The sequence below is a fragment of the Myxocyprinus asiaticus genome, chromosome 33 (assembly GCF_019703515.2).
Source record: "Myxocyprinus asiaticus isolate MX2 ecotype Aquarium Trade chromosome 33, UBuf_Myxa_2, whole genome shotgun sequence".
Classification (NCBI taxonomy): Eukaryota; Metazoa; Chordata; class Actinopteri; order Cypriniformes; family Catostomidae; genus Myxocyprinus; species Myxocyprinus asiaticus.
The window spans coordinates 15,213,091-15,229,694 of record NC_059376.1 but is presented as its reverse complement, the minus strand read 5'-3'; the positions used below and the strand labels follow the sequence as shown (position 1 = coordinate 15,229,694).

Below are 16,604 nucleotides of genomic sequence, written 5' to 3'. Positions count from 1 at the left end.
AGACAATTACTGATGGACTTCAGAAGCAATGTGTGGATAGTTCTGTGCAATTAAAAGGTTATACTGCCTATTAAACTTTATTTGTTGAATATCTGTAATTTCCCTTAATGAATGGCTGGAGTGTATGTGCTATTTTTTAAATGTTGGTTTGTGTACCTACAAAAGCGGATGTCTTTTGACATTGCATTGCTTCTTGTATTTATTTATTTTTCGGAGTGACTATTTGGACCGCGTTGTAAATAGCATCTGCCACACAATGCAGCTATTTGACCCCAACAGTCTGGTGAAACCACAGGAATACATGACAAACCAGACAATAGATGTCACTGCAGTGGCATTGGGTGTAAATACGGATCGAATGTGTAGTATTGTCCTGGCAACCCCGATTGGATTCCACCTTTTGTCCCACTCTTTTTCCCCATCCGATTTCCTGGTTCCACTCTTAATATTTCCTTTAATTCTACTTAAATTAATAGATACAAATGAATATAAATGTTGATTTCATCTCAGCGATTTAGTCACGGTGAATGTTGGGGAGTGCAGAGAAGGGTTCGATCCAGAGGAGGTGTATGTCGATCACACTCGTTCCCCCATCGCTTGTGTATAGACTGCATCACTGTAGCAATATTGTAGTAACCATGTAATTTGGCAGAAACCAAAGTTTTAATTTAATTAACCATGGTGTTACTACAATAATATGGTGGTAATATATAACCATGGTTAATTTTGTGGTTACTGTAAATACAACGATTACTATGGTGAAACTGGTTACTGTAGTAAAACCAAGGTTATTTTTTCTCAGGTAAGGTTAGGGTTAGGGGTTAATGTAGTTTGTCTGTGGGACTCTAAATAAGCACAATAAATTGTATGTTAGTATTTAAATATGGTGCAATTAGATACAGTTAGTATCTACCATTATTTGCACTAGGTTTGGGGTGCTAATAATATCTGCCACAAATTGTACTGGGGTGTAGCACATACCATTATTTGCAACACGGTGCAAATAGAATCTGCCTATTTTTTTTTCTTCAGGGTCTCGCACCATCAGCGTGGCATTTTAAGACAGCATGTCAAGGTAATAATGGTTCTACATGTAAAAAACATGTCTTGAGACCCCTGTTTTCTGTTCCATTGTTATGCTCCATCAAGCTGTTTTTGAACACACACAGAAAATAAACACCACCAGTTGAGGTAATATTAAGGAGCAATTATAGGGCTTCCATAACACCAACTAGCTGTTCACACAACTCACTGACTACTCAAATATGAAAATATGTAGTTTTACACATCCCAAATTTCTAACCAGTTTGAAATGTGCATGGACACACAAAGTTGCACAGATACCGTAACCAGCAGTTAATACAAACAGGGTTCCCATACCTTTTGTCCCAAAAATTTCAAGATTTTCCAACTGTCTGTGATTACTGAAATTATTTTTTTCAAAAATAATTTCATAGAAATTGCACTCGCATAGGACAATTTCTAGCAAATATAAAAATTAAGCTAGATAAAAAAATAAATAAATAAAAAATGCATACAGTATTTACTTCAAGTATTTTCCATGACTTTTCCAGGCCTGAAAAATACCAATTTAAAAATGTCCTGATTTTTTTCAAGTTTTCCATGGGAACCTTATAAGAGAGCTGCTATAGAAAAAACACAAATACGAAGAGTGTTATAGATAATTGTAATGATGAGGAACATGACAGAAATTGTTGTAATTATTGGAGCTATACGAGCCGGTCTACAACATTAAGTGCAATGTTTCACACAAACTCAGTGTTAGGGGACATCGTTTCCTTTAATCTCTTATCTCATTCATCTCTTGCCCACTTGCTTTTTTAGACTTTCTTGATATTTTTTTGTGTATTCCAGTGAGGGTTTTTTCCCAGCCATCTAAACTGCATAACTGCAATAATGTATCGCCAAGCTCTGATCGATTGGTCCTGATTGATACAGTCATGGATTCCTTACCAAGCAATTTCAGCAATGGCTCAGACAAGAGCTGCTACATGAAGGCAAGGCGGAGAGAAGTTTACTGCAGTTTTTAAAAGGACACACATTGATTAGTGCGGTGATTAAGTAGATGAATGATCCCATGGAGAAAAATCTACAGTACACAGAAGGGACCAAGAGCTGAAGAACTAAAACAAATGACACACCTAAACACACTAAAAACAATGCAACTCATTTAAACTAAATATGGCTTAAGTTTAACGTATCAGCAAAGATGTGCTGGATAATGATTATTTTTACAATCACTGTCACTTTAATGTGTCTTATCATAAAGCACCCAGTATTACTTTGGCTTTATAAACCACTGAATGTAAAGGGGACATGAAAAGAATTTGGAAATAACAGTATGCAGTCATACTCGAATGTGAACTATCCAGACATCCTCAAACATTCACAATGCAAAGCTCACTTGCCAATCCACAGAGACAATGTAAAATAATTGAGTTGCAAAAGTGGGTCATTCAGAAATCACTATGGTATGGATATCAGAACCATGAGCATATTAACATATACTGTAACTGCCAAGATTTACATATGCCTTTACATATACTTATGCAGTATTCAATTAGGCCTGCCCTTATAATTAGCCAATCATAACAGAGGTCATTTCCATAGAAGTCTTAAAGGTTCAGTAGCAAAAGCAGCCTGTTAAATTCTAAGGGTCTAAGAAAGCAACAAAACTCTGATTAACATTAAATGGTAATGTTACAAAAGTAAAAATTCGATTTAGTTTAGAATTTCGCCACACTGAAGGTGAGAGCTTTTGATGTGTGTGTGCAGTTCAGAAGCGATTTGCAAAGGTTAGTACAGATGGCAAACCTCAGGACCACCTACCTGCAATACTAGCGAAGATTTCACTGACGCCAATGAGGACGTATTGAGGCACCTGCCACCATATGGCCAGATTAGCTGCATAGTATATAACTCCACTGAACGACTGCTCAATAGGGCCTTCTTTGTTGACAATCTCCAGCCTCTTCGTCTCTAAAATGCCTATTATGGGAGAGAAAAAGAGATACGGAGATAAATGACCTCATAGTACCTCATAACAGTCATAGGAACAACATTTCAAAGAAAAATAAATATATCCTGATCTTAGTATCATGATAAAAGATGTGGAGCAGTAGACTGTTTCTGCTTGGCCAATAAAGAGAATGGATAACTGCCCCTTGTTTCAGTTCCAAAATCTACTGATTGCCATTTTCTCTTTTAAAATTATGTATTTTCAGTAAATATTGAGCAAACTTAACATTCATTCATCTGCAATTATGTGTACTTTTTGAATGGGTTACCATGCACAACAATAAGATAAAAAAACAGCTCATTCTAAAAACCAGACATCAAAATGTAAACTGACATCCACAATTGAATAAGCAGACAGCATGCTGGTAAAGGTGTTTACATGCAGAGCAATAAGGTAATAGGCAAAAATCTGTTTGATCGGTTTTTGCTTAAACAGTTGTGTGTTTACATGACCTTTCACAATGTTATTAAGCATAAATAGTGTAAGATTGTGCAAGTAAATGCATACAATAGCTATAATAATTAGAATTTTGAGTGAATTTCCAATAAAAGTCATGCCAAGTAAATGTATTTTTAATTTCAGCAATTTCACACATCTCATCTGCAATCATTAAATTCTAATAATATCATATAAATCAGCATTACATCAACCACTGGTTACCCTGCTTTCTAGATATCTGCATCGGCTATTGAAAAACCCATATCGGTTGACCACTAGGTCTTGACTCGAGCATGTGTATGCATTTGTGTCTGAGTGTTAGACCTGTATCGGATACAATGTATAGATGTCTGGATAGAAAGTGCATGTAACAGTGAATGGATAGGTAAGAACAGTCCATTAATGGATTAAGTGTCAGGTCAATGGCAGCGCTTCACGCAGGTCAAAGCGGCTTATCTTCCACACATACAAACATGGGTGCGCACACGCACACACACACACACACACACACACACACACACACACACACACACACACACACAATTATTTCAGGTTGGGTTTAGCGGGTAATCATAGTGAATGACAGAACCAGAGATTGCTGTCCTGGTCTATCTAAAAGCTTGATCCAATAATAACCAGGTTCCAGGCATTGTTGAGATAACTCCTCATGGAAACCCTCAATCACACCAACATACAAATATCCCCATTTCTGAAGGTATATGACCTTGTATTTCATAAACTTAAAGAGATAGTTCATCCAAAAATGAAAATGTACATAATTTCCTCAAGTTGTTCCAAACCTTTGTTCTGCAGAACACAAAAGATTGGCAAATTAAAAAAAAAAAAATTTGGGGGGGGGGGGGGGGTTTAAGTCTGAAGTTCACTTACTTTTGTCAGATTTCTCTTAAAACAAGACATACAATCTTATGCCATTTTGCTTGACAAGAAAATAAATCATGTTTTAAGAATGTTTAGACAATTTTACAGGAAAACAAGACAAAAACACTTCACAAAATCTTTTTTTGCAGTGTGAGTAAAATTATCGATTTTCCAATGCATTTTGATCTACGTTTGAACGACCTCAATATCGATTCTTACATCCCAAGATCTCTATGTGGCGACTCTCTATAATGCAAGTAAATCACTTGCATGTGCGACCAAATTTTGCGCTATGCGACTTAAAATGTCTGTGATTAGACACTGGTTGGTTAACTTTCAGATTTCACTAACCAATGACTGAGTAGAGTAATTAGCACTGAGACCCTTTAACTGTGTGTTGAGAGCAAAAGTTTGGTTGAACTCATTCTGTGTCCAAAGACGAGATCCACGCATATGACATTGAACAATGTCTCTTCAAAACTATTTCTGTTCTTTTCAGTCAGTTGTTCATTAAAAAAAGGCAAAAAAGGAACATTTAATTCTAATCACACACAAATGTGCTAAAGAAACCATGCACGCCCTCTTTCGTTATACGCGTTTACTGGCCGATGCTGATAGTCTTAAACAGTCACGATTTAGCGTGTGTTCTAAAAATCTAATACTTGTAAATAGTCCAAATTATGCCAGTAAACAATAAACAACTAACAAAAATATATGCAAAAAAATATATGCAATTTCAAGACATGTAATGATGAAAAAGACTGGCAAAAATATGACCAATAAGATGATAAACTAAAGACAAAATATAATTTGTAAAATTAATATTTTCTAATGATACCAAGAAGGGTCACCTAGAAAGTTAGAAGGTTCATTTATAATTAAGAGCATTAGCGGAGAGAGAATCTCCTTCATATTTAAGCAAAATGGACATTGCAACAGAAATATACCCAAATAAATCGATTTCAAATCGAAATAGGTATTGAATCGAAAGCTGAATCAAATGGGGAAATCTGTATCAATACCCAGCCTTATTGGCAACTGAGGCTAACATTTTGCCTAACATCTTCTTTTGCGTTCATGGAACAACATTAAGATGAGTTAATGATGACAAAATTTTCATTTTTGAAAGAACGATTCCTTTAAAATAACCAGTCTGTGATACAGAGCATCTATACCACAGCCGCTAACTCAAAATTCTTCAGTTAACAAAAGACTAACTTTTTCTCTTCCCTCTCATCTTTCATTCCCCCTTTCACTTCTCGCCTGAACACCGGAAGCGTTCCGCTCTGATCTTCGGCTGTGGCATGTCAGATTTAGATCGGAATACAAATGATGCCTGGAATAAAACACTCTCTGGCTGAAAGTGTGACCCGCTGCAGATTACAGACCTCACTTCTGCACTTCCAAGAGATTTAAATACCAAGACAGAAAAAACGTGACTTTTATTTCTGGGAAAAATTCGATGGAGTTGGAACTGCCCCAAGGCATCGTCTGCTGTGTGGTGGGTATGTGTATATGTGTGTGTGTGTGTGTGTGTGTGTGTCTGGGCTCAGCTTTGTTGTCAAAGCAGCTTGCCGTGGAAAAGCCTGATAGCAGGACAAGTGTCCAGGTGTGTGGGCAACATCTGTGCCAGTGGGCAGTGTTGGGTTTTGGGTTGTGCCATTGCAAGCACACATCTGTTTGGGCAACATTCTTTAAATGTTTAGATGTGGGTCTGGAAATGTTGTTGATATTGTAAAAACCATCGAAGCCCAACTGGGTTCAGCCACTAGGTAGCCATGGATTAAAAGTGCTCGAGTAGATGTAAAGTAAGAGACACAGTGCAGGCATAAAGACAAACCAAACACACACCCGCACCCTGTGAAAAAAAAAAACGTAAAAAACTGAATTCCCATTAAACCCTTGACCTACTATGTTTGACTTTGTAGTCAGAATGAGTGTTCGCAACCCATTTTACTTCTATAACATGACATATTTTCAAGAAAAACAGGATATACAACAAGACAGAAATGGTGTGAGTTGTTTTGTATCCATTGAAAATGGATCATTAAAAGCTGTTTCTATATGATAGGTGCTTGGATGGAATGGGTTAAAAAAAAAATAGGGTTTGGTGACTTCAACCGAACAGTAAAGTCATGTCAGAACTGAAACAAGTTATTACATTTTGAGGAAAGATAACAAGCAATTACAAAAGATTACAGGGGAAAAGCAAGACAAACCTTTTTTGCACTTATTAATGGTGCACAATAAGAACAGGAAAATGTAGGAGGAAAGCAAAAAGAGTCCATTTTGATTTCATGAGACTTTTAAAAAGCTTTCAAAAAATTTGCAACTCTCTTTTGTCTTTCCTGCTGCTATTATTTGTCATTATTTGTTGATATTTAATTTCACACACATCCTTGACTCTTTCAAGTCTTTGTATAAATGCCTGCAATTTACCTATTATGTAGCGTGCACCCGCAGGTGACGTTTGTATGCATGACATGTGTGTATATCTTCATGTACTCAGGAGAGTGAAATGGACACGTGAGAGCTTAGGAAGAATGAAAAAGGAGAAAAAGGAGCTAGAAGAGAAAGAACTGTGGGAGTATAGGTTTGATATTAATGAGGAGCACTAAAAGACTCATTTCCCAAGATATCTCATCTATATAATAAGCCCCATTAGTGGGCCCCATTACATCAGACACACGCACACTTACCACTCCATGCATTTTAACACACACACACACACACACACACACACACACACACACACACACACACACACACACACACAATCTACAATGGTCCTCCCTTGCACATATACACACACTTTTATTGAATCCATTCACACAGAGTAAGCATCCTTAAACAGTGATCGTATCAGGTAATAGTTTATTAATGAGTCACTGTGGGTGAGTGGGAGTAGAGAATGGGACGTTTTCTCTCGCGAGAGAAAGAGAGGGTCCCAAAGGTTCTCATTATTTTGATCTCTAGAACACATACACAGTGCAATATGAACATAGATGGCACATACTAATTCCGCAAAAGTGTGCCAATGATTTTCCTCCCTGCTTCTGGCTACAACAAAGTAATGGTTATTATTAGATAACATCTGTATTGTGCACTGAATACTAGTCTTCCTGCATGTTCAGGCTTTATCATGCAATATCAAGGTTATATTCGTCTGCATCACTGTAGAATACCAATTAAAGATAGGTGTTTTGAAGCAAAAATTATTAGCATTTTATGTATTTTCGGTTCAACACAAGGGATTTTTAATGAAAGTTCCAAGAATCCAGTATCCAAATTTCTTTCACAGCAACGGTCAGGAGAATCATAACTTAATCAATATGCAGTATGATAATGAATATTACTAAGCAATAATAATAATAATAATAAAAATAATAATAATAAGCAATCCTAAACTGACTTTTTAAAGCATTAGACAGATGCAGCATTAGATTAAGAGAGTGTCTCCTTTAACATGAGTGTTGACAAGCATTCTGACAGACTGAATTGCATTAAGCCGGCACCACACTAGATTTTGGCAGTGTGTCAAACATGCAGACTATTTTGCAAAGATCTCCCTCTCTTCAGTCAGAGGTATGTCACACTTGGCGATGAAGAATGGAGGAGGGGTGAGACAAACCAACTCACCAACTCTCTGTCTCTGATTCCCTGTCACATGGAGCTCGCCAACGGGAGAACCGTGTGAGCACAAACAATTGTAATAGAGTCATTTATAGAGTAAGTTTACCTTGTGAATGTGTGTGATTGTGCATTTTATCCCCTCGAGACTTGCCATAGAATGCGTATGTCCATATGCAGCTTTCAGTGAGTAAAGAAATTATGTTCCACAAAAACAGACTGTTGTGTCTCCACTTCTAAATTTCATTAAGTCATTAGTGTAGGGGAAAAATGTAGGACAAACACTTGGTGACAGAATCAATATGGATTACAATCAGCGTTTGTGATATTAAGTTTTCATTTGTAAGTGCAATGAAAACGTTCAGATCAGCTTGATGTCTTCAGCCTAGGGACATATTAATTTCACATTAATTTTTTACGAGACTTCTTGATTTTGCGCTATATAGCGCATTGTTATGGCAACAGCGTTTTCACAACGTGAGAAGAATGTGAAAGGGCTCACGTCTGTTTATGCTATGTTTATGATACGATCGCTTTGGGTGAGAAACAGATCAAATTTAAGTCCTTTTCACAATAACTGTTTATAATTGTTGGTCTCCAATGCACGTCCCTAAGGGGACTCAGTTCACGCTGCCTCCCATGTGACGTAAACGTGTTGGCATTTTCATGCGAGAACTGACATGAAACAACCGGAAGTACAGCTCAATTTGTTTGCAAGAGAATGCTGTTCACAAACATAATTTGTTTTGCTTTAATTTGAACATGCCAGCGTGCTTATGTCACGAGAGGAAGCGTGAAATTAGTCCCCTTATGGACGCATCCCCTCATGGAAACCTTTAACGACCTCCCGCTGGCAGACGCTAATGCACGTGGCGTCTCTCACCTACTGGCCGGCGATTATGTTAATGAAGCTCACACTTGAAAATCACTCCAAAAATTGGCTAGTGTGGCTCGCGCTATCTGAAAATCTGGGCAAATTAAAAAAATTATAATAATAAATTGCCGCCACAACAGCATCACCTGCTTATGTCAAAGCTTATTTAAATTAAGTCCCTGCTTTCGTGTCCCTGGTGGAAAAATGCCGCTTGAAATTGAATCAGAACGGGTATAGTTGCACCACAAACTGATTTTAGTTCAGGTACTAGTTCCACATATTGTGTGGAAAAATGCCTATTTAGTAGCAAGTAAATGTGTAATCATTACACCTGTATTTGTATATTTTTGTGGCGAGAAGGGTGGGGCCAAGCGGTGTCTGGGCAGAGCGAGACCGGGAAGATCAGTGGTGACCGAGTTCCACCTGTGTGCCACACCGGTCTCGTGTTCCAGTGAGGGGCGGTGGGAGTATTTGAGGAGAGGAGACAGCAGCAGATGGGGAGAGAGAGATGCATGTTGATGTGGTTGTGTGTGTCGGGAACTACTGAAAAGCAACCCGGACCTGTCTGTTTGTTCAATGTTTCGACTGAAAAGTCATATTGTGTGACACTGAAAAGAGTATATGCAATAAATGTCTCACGTGGATTGTCAAGCCGGACCCAGCTTCCTTCTTTGTCATTCTTGATTCCTTTACATTGGTGCCGAAAGTCGGGAAGGAGGAAGGATGCGGCGTCAAGGAGTCCTCGCATTTGACTGAGGATCGCGATGCCGAGGGAGTGCTCGATCCGGTGGCTCTGGAACACTGCGTCAACCAGCAACCGAAAGGGACAGCTGAGGGGTCCAGTGCCATTGCCCGGCATCGCGGACGGAAGCAGTACATCGAGCTGGGGGCCAGTTGACGGCGTGTCTGGGGCCGGTGAGCCCGTCTCTCTCTCTCTCTCTCTCTCTCTCTCTCTCTCTCTCTCTCTCTCTCTCTGTGTCTCTCCTGCTACTCTTTTCCTCTCCCCTCGTCTCTCCCCAGGCTCCCAGGAGGCAGGGTGGACCATCGGCTGGCGGAAAGGCCGGAAGGGCAGTGACTCCCCTCCAGAGATGGGGGCAGGGTGAGTAGGCCAGTCCGGATTGTGCCCTGGACTGAAACAGGCGGGGGAGGAGTGTGACGAGGAGGAGAGCATGACCGGGCCGTAAGGGTGCACGGCCAGCGCTGAGTCAACTAATCAGCAGGAGAGAGAGATAAAGGGAAACCGGAGACGCAAGTTCAAGAGAGACACACGCCTCCTCCTTGACCATCCTTTACCTGTTACAATTTTGTTTTCAGTTATATCCACAATCAGATTTAAACATCACATTAAAAAAAAAAAAATATTTGGTTTGCCATTTTACATATTACTCAAATGATCAATTCCTGTCTAAGTGGGATGTCTTTAGCCAGAAAAACTGCAATGTGAACCACACTTTATACTAACAATCAAAAGTCTGACTATGCAAGACCATTATATTGTAGATATTTTGGTCACTGTAGTTAACAGGAACCAATATATTAAAGTGGGTGCAAATCAAGAGCGGCAAACACCTGAAAATCTATTGCAATCATCCAGAAATTCACTTGACATCAATCTCTCATTATTTTGACTGTCTGGAGTTTGAGGTGAGATTTTGAGTGTTTATTGCTTAAAGAATCCCCCATGAAAACTACAAACACACACATATTCATTTTGATGGCAGCCGAGAGAGAGGAGGAATTTAAAATGTCTAAACATCTCTCTCCCTTACTGTGCAGAGTTTGACAGTGGTTTGAAAGAATCAGAGAGAGTGAAAGACAAGGTTGGAGAGAAAAATATTCATACTTACTCACACTCCACAGCACAAACTCCCAATACTCATCTCACTCAAAAAGCGTTTTAGTCTGAAATATGTCAATGTCTGGACGCAGCACACGCTGTCAGCCTGACTAAGCTTGGTGTAATCCACTGGGATGAGCTGGAATTGGACTGGGGACTGACTGGAATGCGGGGCACAATCAATCCGAACAATGAAATACTGCCGACCTGTCAACGGTGTCTTTTCCGACAACTTTCAAACAAGCACTTCACGACTCTCACAACGTGTAACTTGAAATTTTGTGTATGTGCGGACATGGTCTCAAAAAGTATTGTCTTCGTAGTGAGGCATCAACAGTGTAAAGAACGCCTGAGACTCTTCAGGACAGGACATATGAGCAAGTCAAAAACATTTAGCTTGAGGAATGTTTTGGAGAGATATGGGCTGTCTAAAGACCTAGTGAGCTGTCAACTGCTTTTTTGGGCATCACAGGTACAATTCTGATATGAAGGCTGTCTCAAATTGTAGTAAGCAAGATAATTCTTCCATCTAAGATGATGGCACAAAAATAAGAATTGTTTTTTATTCGTTATTAATTCTGATTAGTTTTTATTCCCAATATTTCACTGGCCCGCACCACAAAAAGAGCTAAAAACTTTTTAGCAACATGTGTTTCAGAAATAAATACATTTTCATTCAATAATAAATTTTCTTTACAAACTGTAATTTGCAATAACAGCTGGAAATTCTACAGCTATCGATGTAACTCGAAAAATAGAGAACAATGGCATACTGAATGGTGTTTATAATTTTCAACCCATTCTTACACTTCCAATACCATCACAACCATTCTCACAATTTGAGAAAACCTTTTAGTGCGTCAATAGATAGTGCTTCATACAGATGTAAACGGTTAAAAAAAAAAAATTGTTACACGATAACAAACCACATTCGGATGTAGTCAAAAATGCATGTGAGCACATTGCAGTTGTAGAGTAAACACCAATCCGTCCTAATGCATCTCAGATCACAAGAACCAGCTACTCACTTGTCAACCATCTATTGCCCAAAAAAAAAGGTTTTATACTTTGCAGGTTACATGCAGATTTAAAAGTCTGAAAAGCACAAGTTTTGGAGACTCTCACTAGTTAATTTCCAAAGTTCCTCTGGAAAAATATTTTAAGATGGAATAAGAGACTAATGAAGAGTGCAAAAGAGCTGATTCAGGTTGGTATTTTTCGAGGATGGTGAAAATATAAAAGGTATGAATATTACCTCTCAGAACTAGCGGGAATATTGATCTTCCTTCTGCCTTATGGTTGGACAGGAGTGACAGAATTCAGAGGTGAGATCGGTGAACTGTGTGAAAGTGTCAAAACTGCGTGTGTGTGTGAAAGTGTGTGTGTGGAAGTCATTCTACATTGAATCACTGCACCTGGACGCTTCCCATCACAAATCTTAGAGTCGCTGTACCGTATCTGACAACAAATGGCATTGTCATAATCTCTATCATGAATACATTTTAGTTTGAGTTTGATGTGAACAATCCTATGAATACGTGATGTATGTAATTAAGTAGGGCTGTGCCGATACAACCATATATCAACATATATTATCACATATCAGAATATTTCTCAAAATATCGCATCGATACTTCAAATCGGTGTTTCTCAATCCCCAGCACTGCACCTTGTGAATGTCTCCCTTATCTAGCACACCTCATTCTATTGATTGGCTCATTAGTAGAGACTCCAAGACCTGAAATAGGTGTGTCAGATAAGGAAAACATTGAAAATGTGCAGTGCAGGGGTTCTCCAGGATTAAAAAACACTGCTTTAAATTTTGTGTTGGTAATTTTAGGTGCGCATTTATATAATTTCAAACAGATTAAATTCAATTAATGAGGCAGTATCATGCAAAATCTTGAAAATCTGAATCTGATTTTGCAAAAACGCTAGGTCTCTCTAAAGCGTTTGCTGCAATTACAATCGCGATGATGGTTCATTTTATGTTGCGGTGTATTGAATCATGACATATATGCCATAAGGCAGTCAGTGATATCCAGCCGTAAAATTAAGAATGCATGATTGTGTGTGTGTGTGTGTGTGTGTGTGTGTGTTGTGTGTGGGCGGGTTTGGGTGGTTTACAAGGACTTTTTTTAGGTTACAAACTGGTAATTACAAGGGTATTATGCTATAAATGTGGTTTATGAGGACATTTCTAGTGTCCCCATAATTCAAATCGCTTAAAAACATACTTAATGATGTTTTATTGAAAATGTAAAAAGGCAGAACGTTTTTTTGTGAGGGTTAGGTTTAGGGTTAGGGGATAGAATCTATAGTTTGTACAGTGTAGAAATCATATCTATGGAGAATCCTCATAAGGATAGCCGCACCAGTGTGTGTGTGTGTGCGTGTGTGTGCGTGTGCTCGTGCGCGTTAGGTTTTGGAGTTTTAGATTGTTCCGAAGAGCAGTGAAGGGTGTCTGTACGATTTTACAGGTAACAGAACACACAGCATGTGAATCTTATGAAGTTTGAAATTAAAGTTCAGTACCGTGACGGACCTCTTGACACTAAACGAATGCATACATTAAAATGTGTCTGTAAATTTGTGCTATCACATTCAAACACTCCTACTGCTTAAGTGGGCTGCAGCTTGTGAATGTGTATATGTGAAGATTTTTACACCCACTCCCCCTCCTACCAAGTTACACACACACAACACTTCATCTGACAAGAACATGTCCAGAAGAAAAACAGAACAGAAAAGGTTGAACGCTTCAGTCACAAACCTTTGCAATGTGTGTTGTCTGAGTCGCACCTCTGATAATACTGATAATGTGCATGCGTATGTGCGTGCGTATGTTGACTAACCAGCAGCCACGGCCGAGCACATGACAAAGAACATGCCAACAGCGATTCTCTTCAGAGGGGAGGGCAGCAGGCCTTTGCGTTTGAGGATGGGGTCCACCACTTTATCCTTGAGGGGGATCAACATGAGGATCAGCACGGCATCAAACATGGTCAGCCAAGCCGCAGGGAAACGGAAGGTGTGCTACGAACAACAAGGATAAATAATAATGTGTAATGTTTACAGATCACTAAAAGAATGAACAAACAGGAAACAAGATACAGTAGAATGAGAGGTTGTGGGTTTATGTAAAGGTCAACCATAATTCTCTTCTGCATTCTTCTCTGTGGCCATGAACACACACTACAAAGTTTTGGAGTGACAACCACATTTAAAAGCTGAAGTGTGTAATTTCTGCACCACTAGTGTCACTTAAATGAAATAGCAAAAATAGAGATTGTTTTCAAATAGTTTTCCAGAATATTCCCCCATTTAACATTGGTCGAACAAACAGATAGTCCCGCCCAAAACTCAAACCATTGGTTTAGTCAATGTTTCTGTGTCGGGCAATTGGGACGCTAAAAAAAAAAAAAACAGAGGAAGTTTTCATAGCACTTTTGAAAAGCTTGATTGTACAGTATTTGTCTCTGCATTTTAGGCTGGGATAGGTGCTGGGATTGTAGTTTTAACAATAAAAAAAAAGTTACACACTTCTTCAAATTCAGGAGTCATAAACTGACATTATGTGTACAAAATTCAGGCTATCACTCCATAAACTGTGATGACTGACAAAACCATAAAAGATCAAAACGGCTTGGTCTTGAAACTGCAAACATGAAACACGGATGGCATATGCCAACAGTTTAAGCAATTTGCTCACATGTTAAATATTTTTAAAGATTTTGATATACTGCAAGTCATATTAGTGACCAGGAATTGTAATAAACCACTGTTGACAGACATGCTGTGTTGTGTTTCTGCTAGTTAATCAGCTGACTTCCAACAGCACACTGTTAGTCTGTAGACTTTAATGAATGTGTTCTCCTGAGACCGCAGGGCTAGTGGGAGAAACTACAAGGTAGAGAGACAGATTTGTCTCAGATTTTTTGAATGAGTCAAAACATGTAACTCTTTCACTGTGATTTTCCTGCACCACACTTGGAAAAGAATGACGCACATCTCAGATGCACATTTAATTATTACGTAATTGAGAAACAGTTGCAGTATTTAGTTTGGTCCTGTACTCCTACTGTATGCCGATTCTTGGTAAATACATCCATCACTTCCTGAGTTAATTTGTTAGCAGAATGCACGGCGTCACTCCTGTAAATAACCGCACTCTGTGTGAATACAACAGAATTAAGAAATGGGGGTAGGGATATTAACCATATTTTTTTTGATCATTCATTGAGAAAGTAACTACTATACATGAATGCTGGCAGAGCACGTGAGAGGATGAGAGAGAGAGAGAGAGAGAGAGAGTGAGTGAGTGTGTGTGTGTGTGTGTGTGTGCACGCAAGCGAGAGAGAGAGAGTTTGCAGAAAAGGCATCATTCCAGCAACCTTAGCGCCCTCATGTGGTCAATGTTAGACTATCCCTGCAACTCTACAGCTGTTACCTCCTGTATAGTAACAGAAAGGGGGACAGGACTCCAAATATGCTGTAAAATCATTAATCACTTGCTAAGTACTTTAATATCCAAAGGGCATTCAGAACCATTAGTCAGAGCACCTGTTTTATGATGAATGGCTGATTGCTGCTCTCACGTGATAGTGATAAATGGGGGGAAACTCAGCATTTAGGATAGCAGAGGTTTATTAAAAAAAAAAAAAAAAAAAAATTTAGAGGTAAGGCATGACTATTTGGAAATCATCACAGATTTGGGGATTTAGAAATATTTGGCATTTGCATTTAAAGACTAGATTTTCTTTTACATTTTCTTAAGAACTTGTGAGTGGTGCTTGCCTGTGTAGAACTTGCTGCCTCAGTGCTAGAGTGTTGTGGATGATTGCCAGTGCAAAAGAGTGCACCACCAAGTCTGTTTGATATTCTGGTCCCTATGTTCAATGTAAATCTTTGGGATTAGTGTTCATGTTCCTAACCACAAGTATGAACAATAGTAATAATGATGCTTGTCTCAGCAAGCACTACTAATAAAAAGGTGCTGAAAGATGGTTTCCGATAAATGATAATGAGTGGTCAAATGTCTACCGTTGAACAATGTCATATTGACAAATTCTAACTCGGATTATCAGCATGTTCAGAAATCATCTGTTCTTTTAGAGTGCAACACTCTGGTTCCAGAAGTAAAAATCCCTTTTGTTTTTCCAAAGGGGAATTGATTATTAATTTTATTTTCATTATTTTTAACTTACTATCCTTTATAGACAGAACTACCGGGACCTGGGTAGCTCAGCGAGTAAAGACGCTGACTACCACCCCTGGAGTTCGCAAGTTCGAATCCCAGGGCATGCTGAGTGACTCCAGCCATGTCTCCTAAGCAACCAAATTGGCCTGGTTGCTAGGGAGGGTAGAGTCACATGGGGTAACCTCCTCGTGGTCGCTATGGTGTGGTTCACTCTCGGTGGGGCGCATGGTGAGTTGTGCGTGGATGCCGCGGTGTTTGGCATGAAGCCTCCACAGGTGCTATTTCTCCACGGTAATGCGCTGAACAAGCCACGTGATAAGATGTGCGGATCGATAGTCTCAGATGTGAAGGCAACTGAGATTCGTCCTCCGTCACCCGGATTGAGGCGAGTCACTACACCACCACGAGGACTTAGAGTGCATTGGGAATTGGGCATTCCAAACTGAGGAGAAAAAGGGGAGAAAAAAAAAAGACGATAGACCTACCGTGAGCTCCGAGGTTGTTAATCAATAGTATATGCTTCTGCTGAAGCCACCAGTCTGCATTATTTCAAGTTTTGTGTTATTTCAAATTGTGTTTAATAGCAGAATTGCTGCTGAAAAACTACACTGCTCATGATGCTGAGGGGTAAAATCCACCAAATCAGAGAATTGTGGCAAGCAAACCACGGCAAAAGAGCCCAGCGACATCCACCTACTGGCTAAAT

General features: G+C 39.1%; 1 protein-coding gene across 3 annotated transcripts in view; it reads right to left on the bottom strand.

Moving 5' to 3' along the window:
• Positions 1 to 16,604, bottom strand: part of LOC127424539 (solute carrier family 15 member 4-like) — a 107,338-nt gene that overhangs the window by 70,986 nt on the left and 19,748 nt on the right. For all 3 annotated transcript variants that reach the window (XM_051669871.1, XM_051669870.1, XM_051669872.1), the window contains 2 exons: positions 13,554 to 13,734; positions 2,851 to 3,009 (listed from right to left, as the gene is read on the bottom strand). In XM_051669871.1, coding sequence (XP_051525831.1) covers positions 2,851 to 3,009; positions 13,554 to 13,734 — 340 coding nt within the window. The remainder of the gene's footprint in view (positions 1 to 2,850; positions 3,010 to 13,553; positions 13,735 to 16,604) is intronic.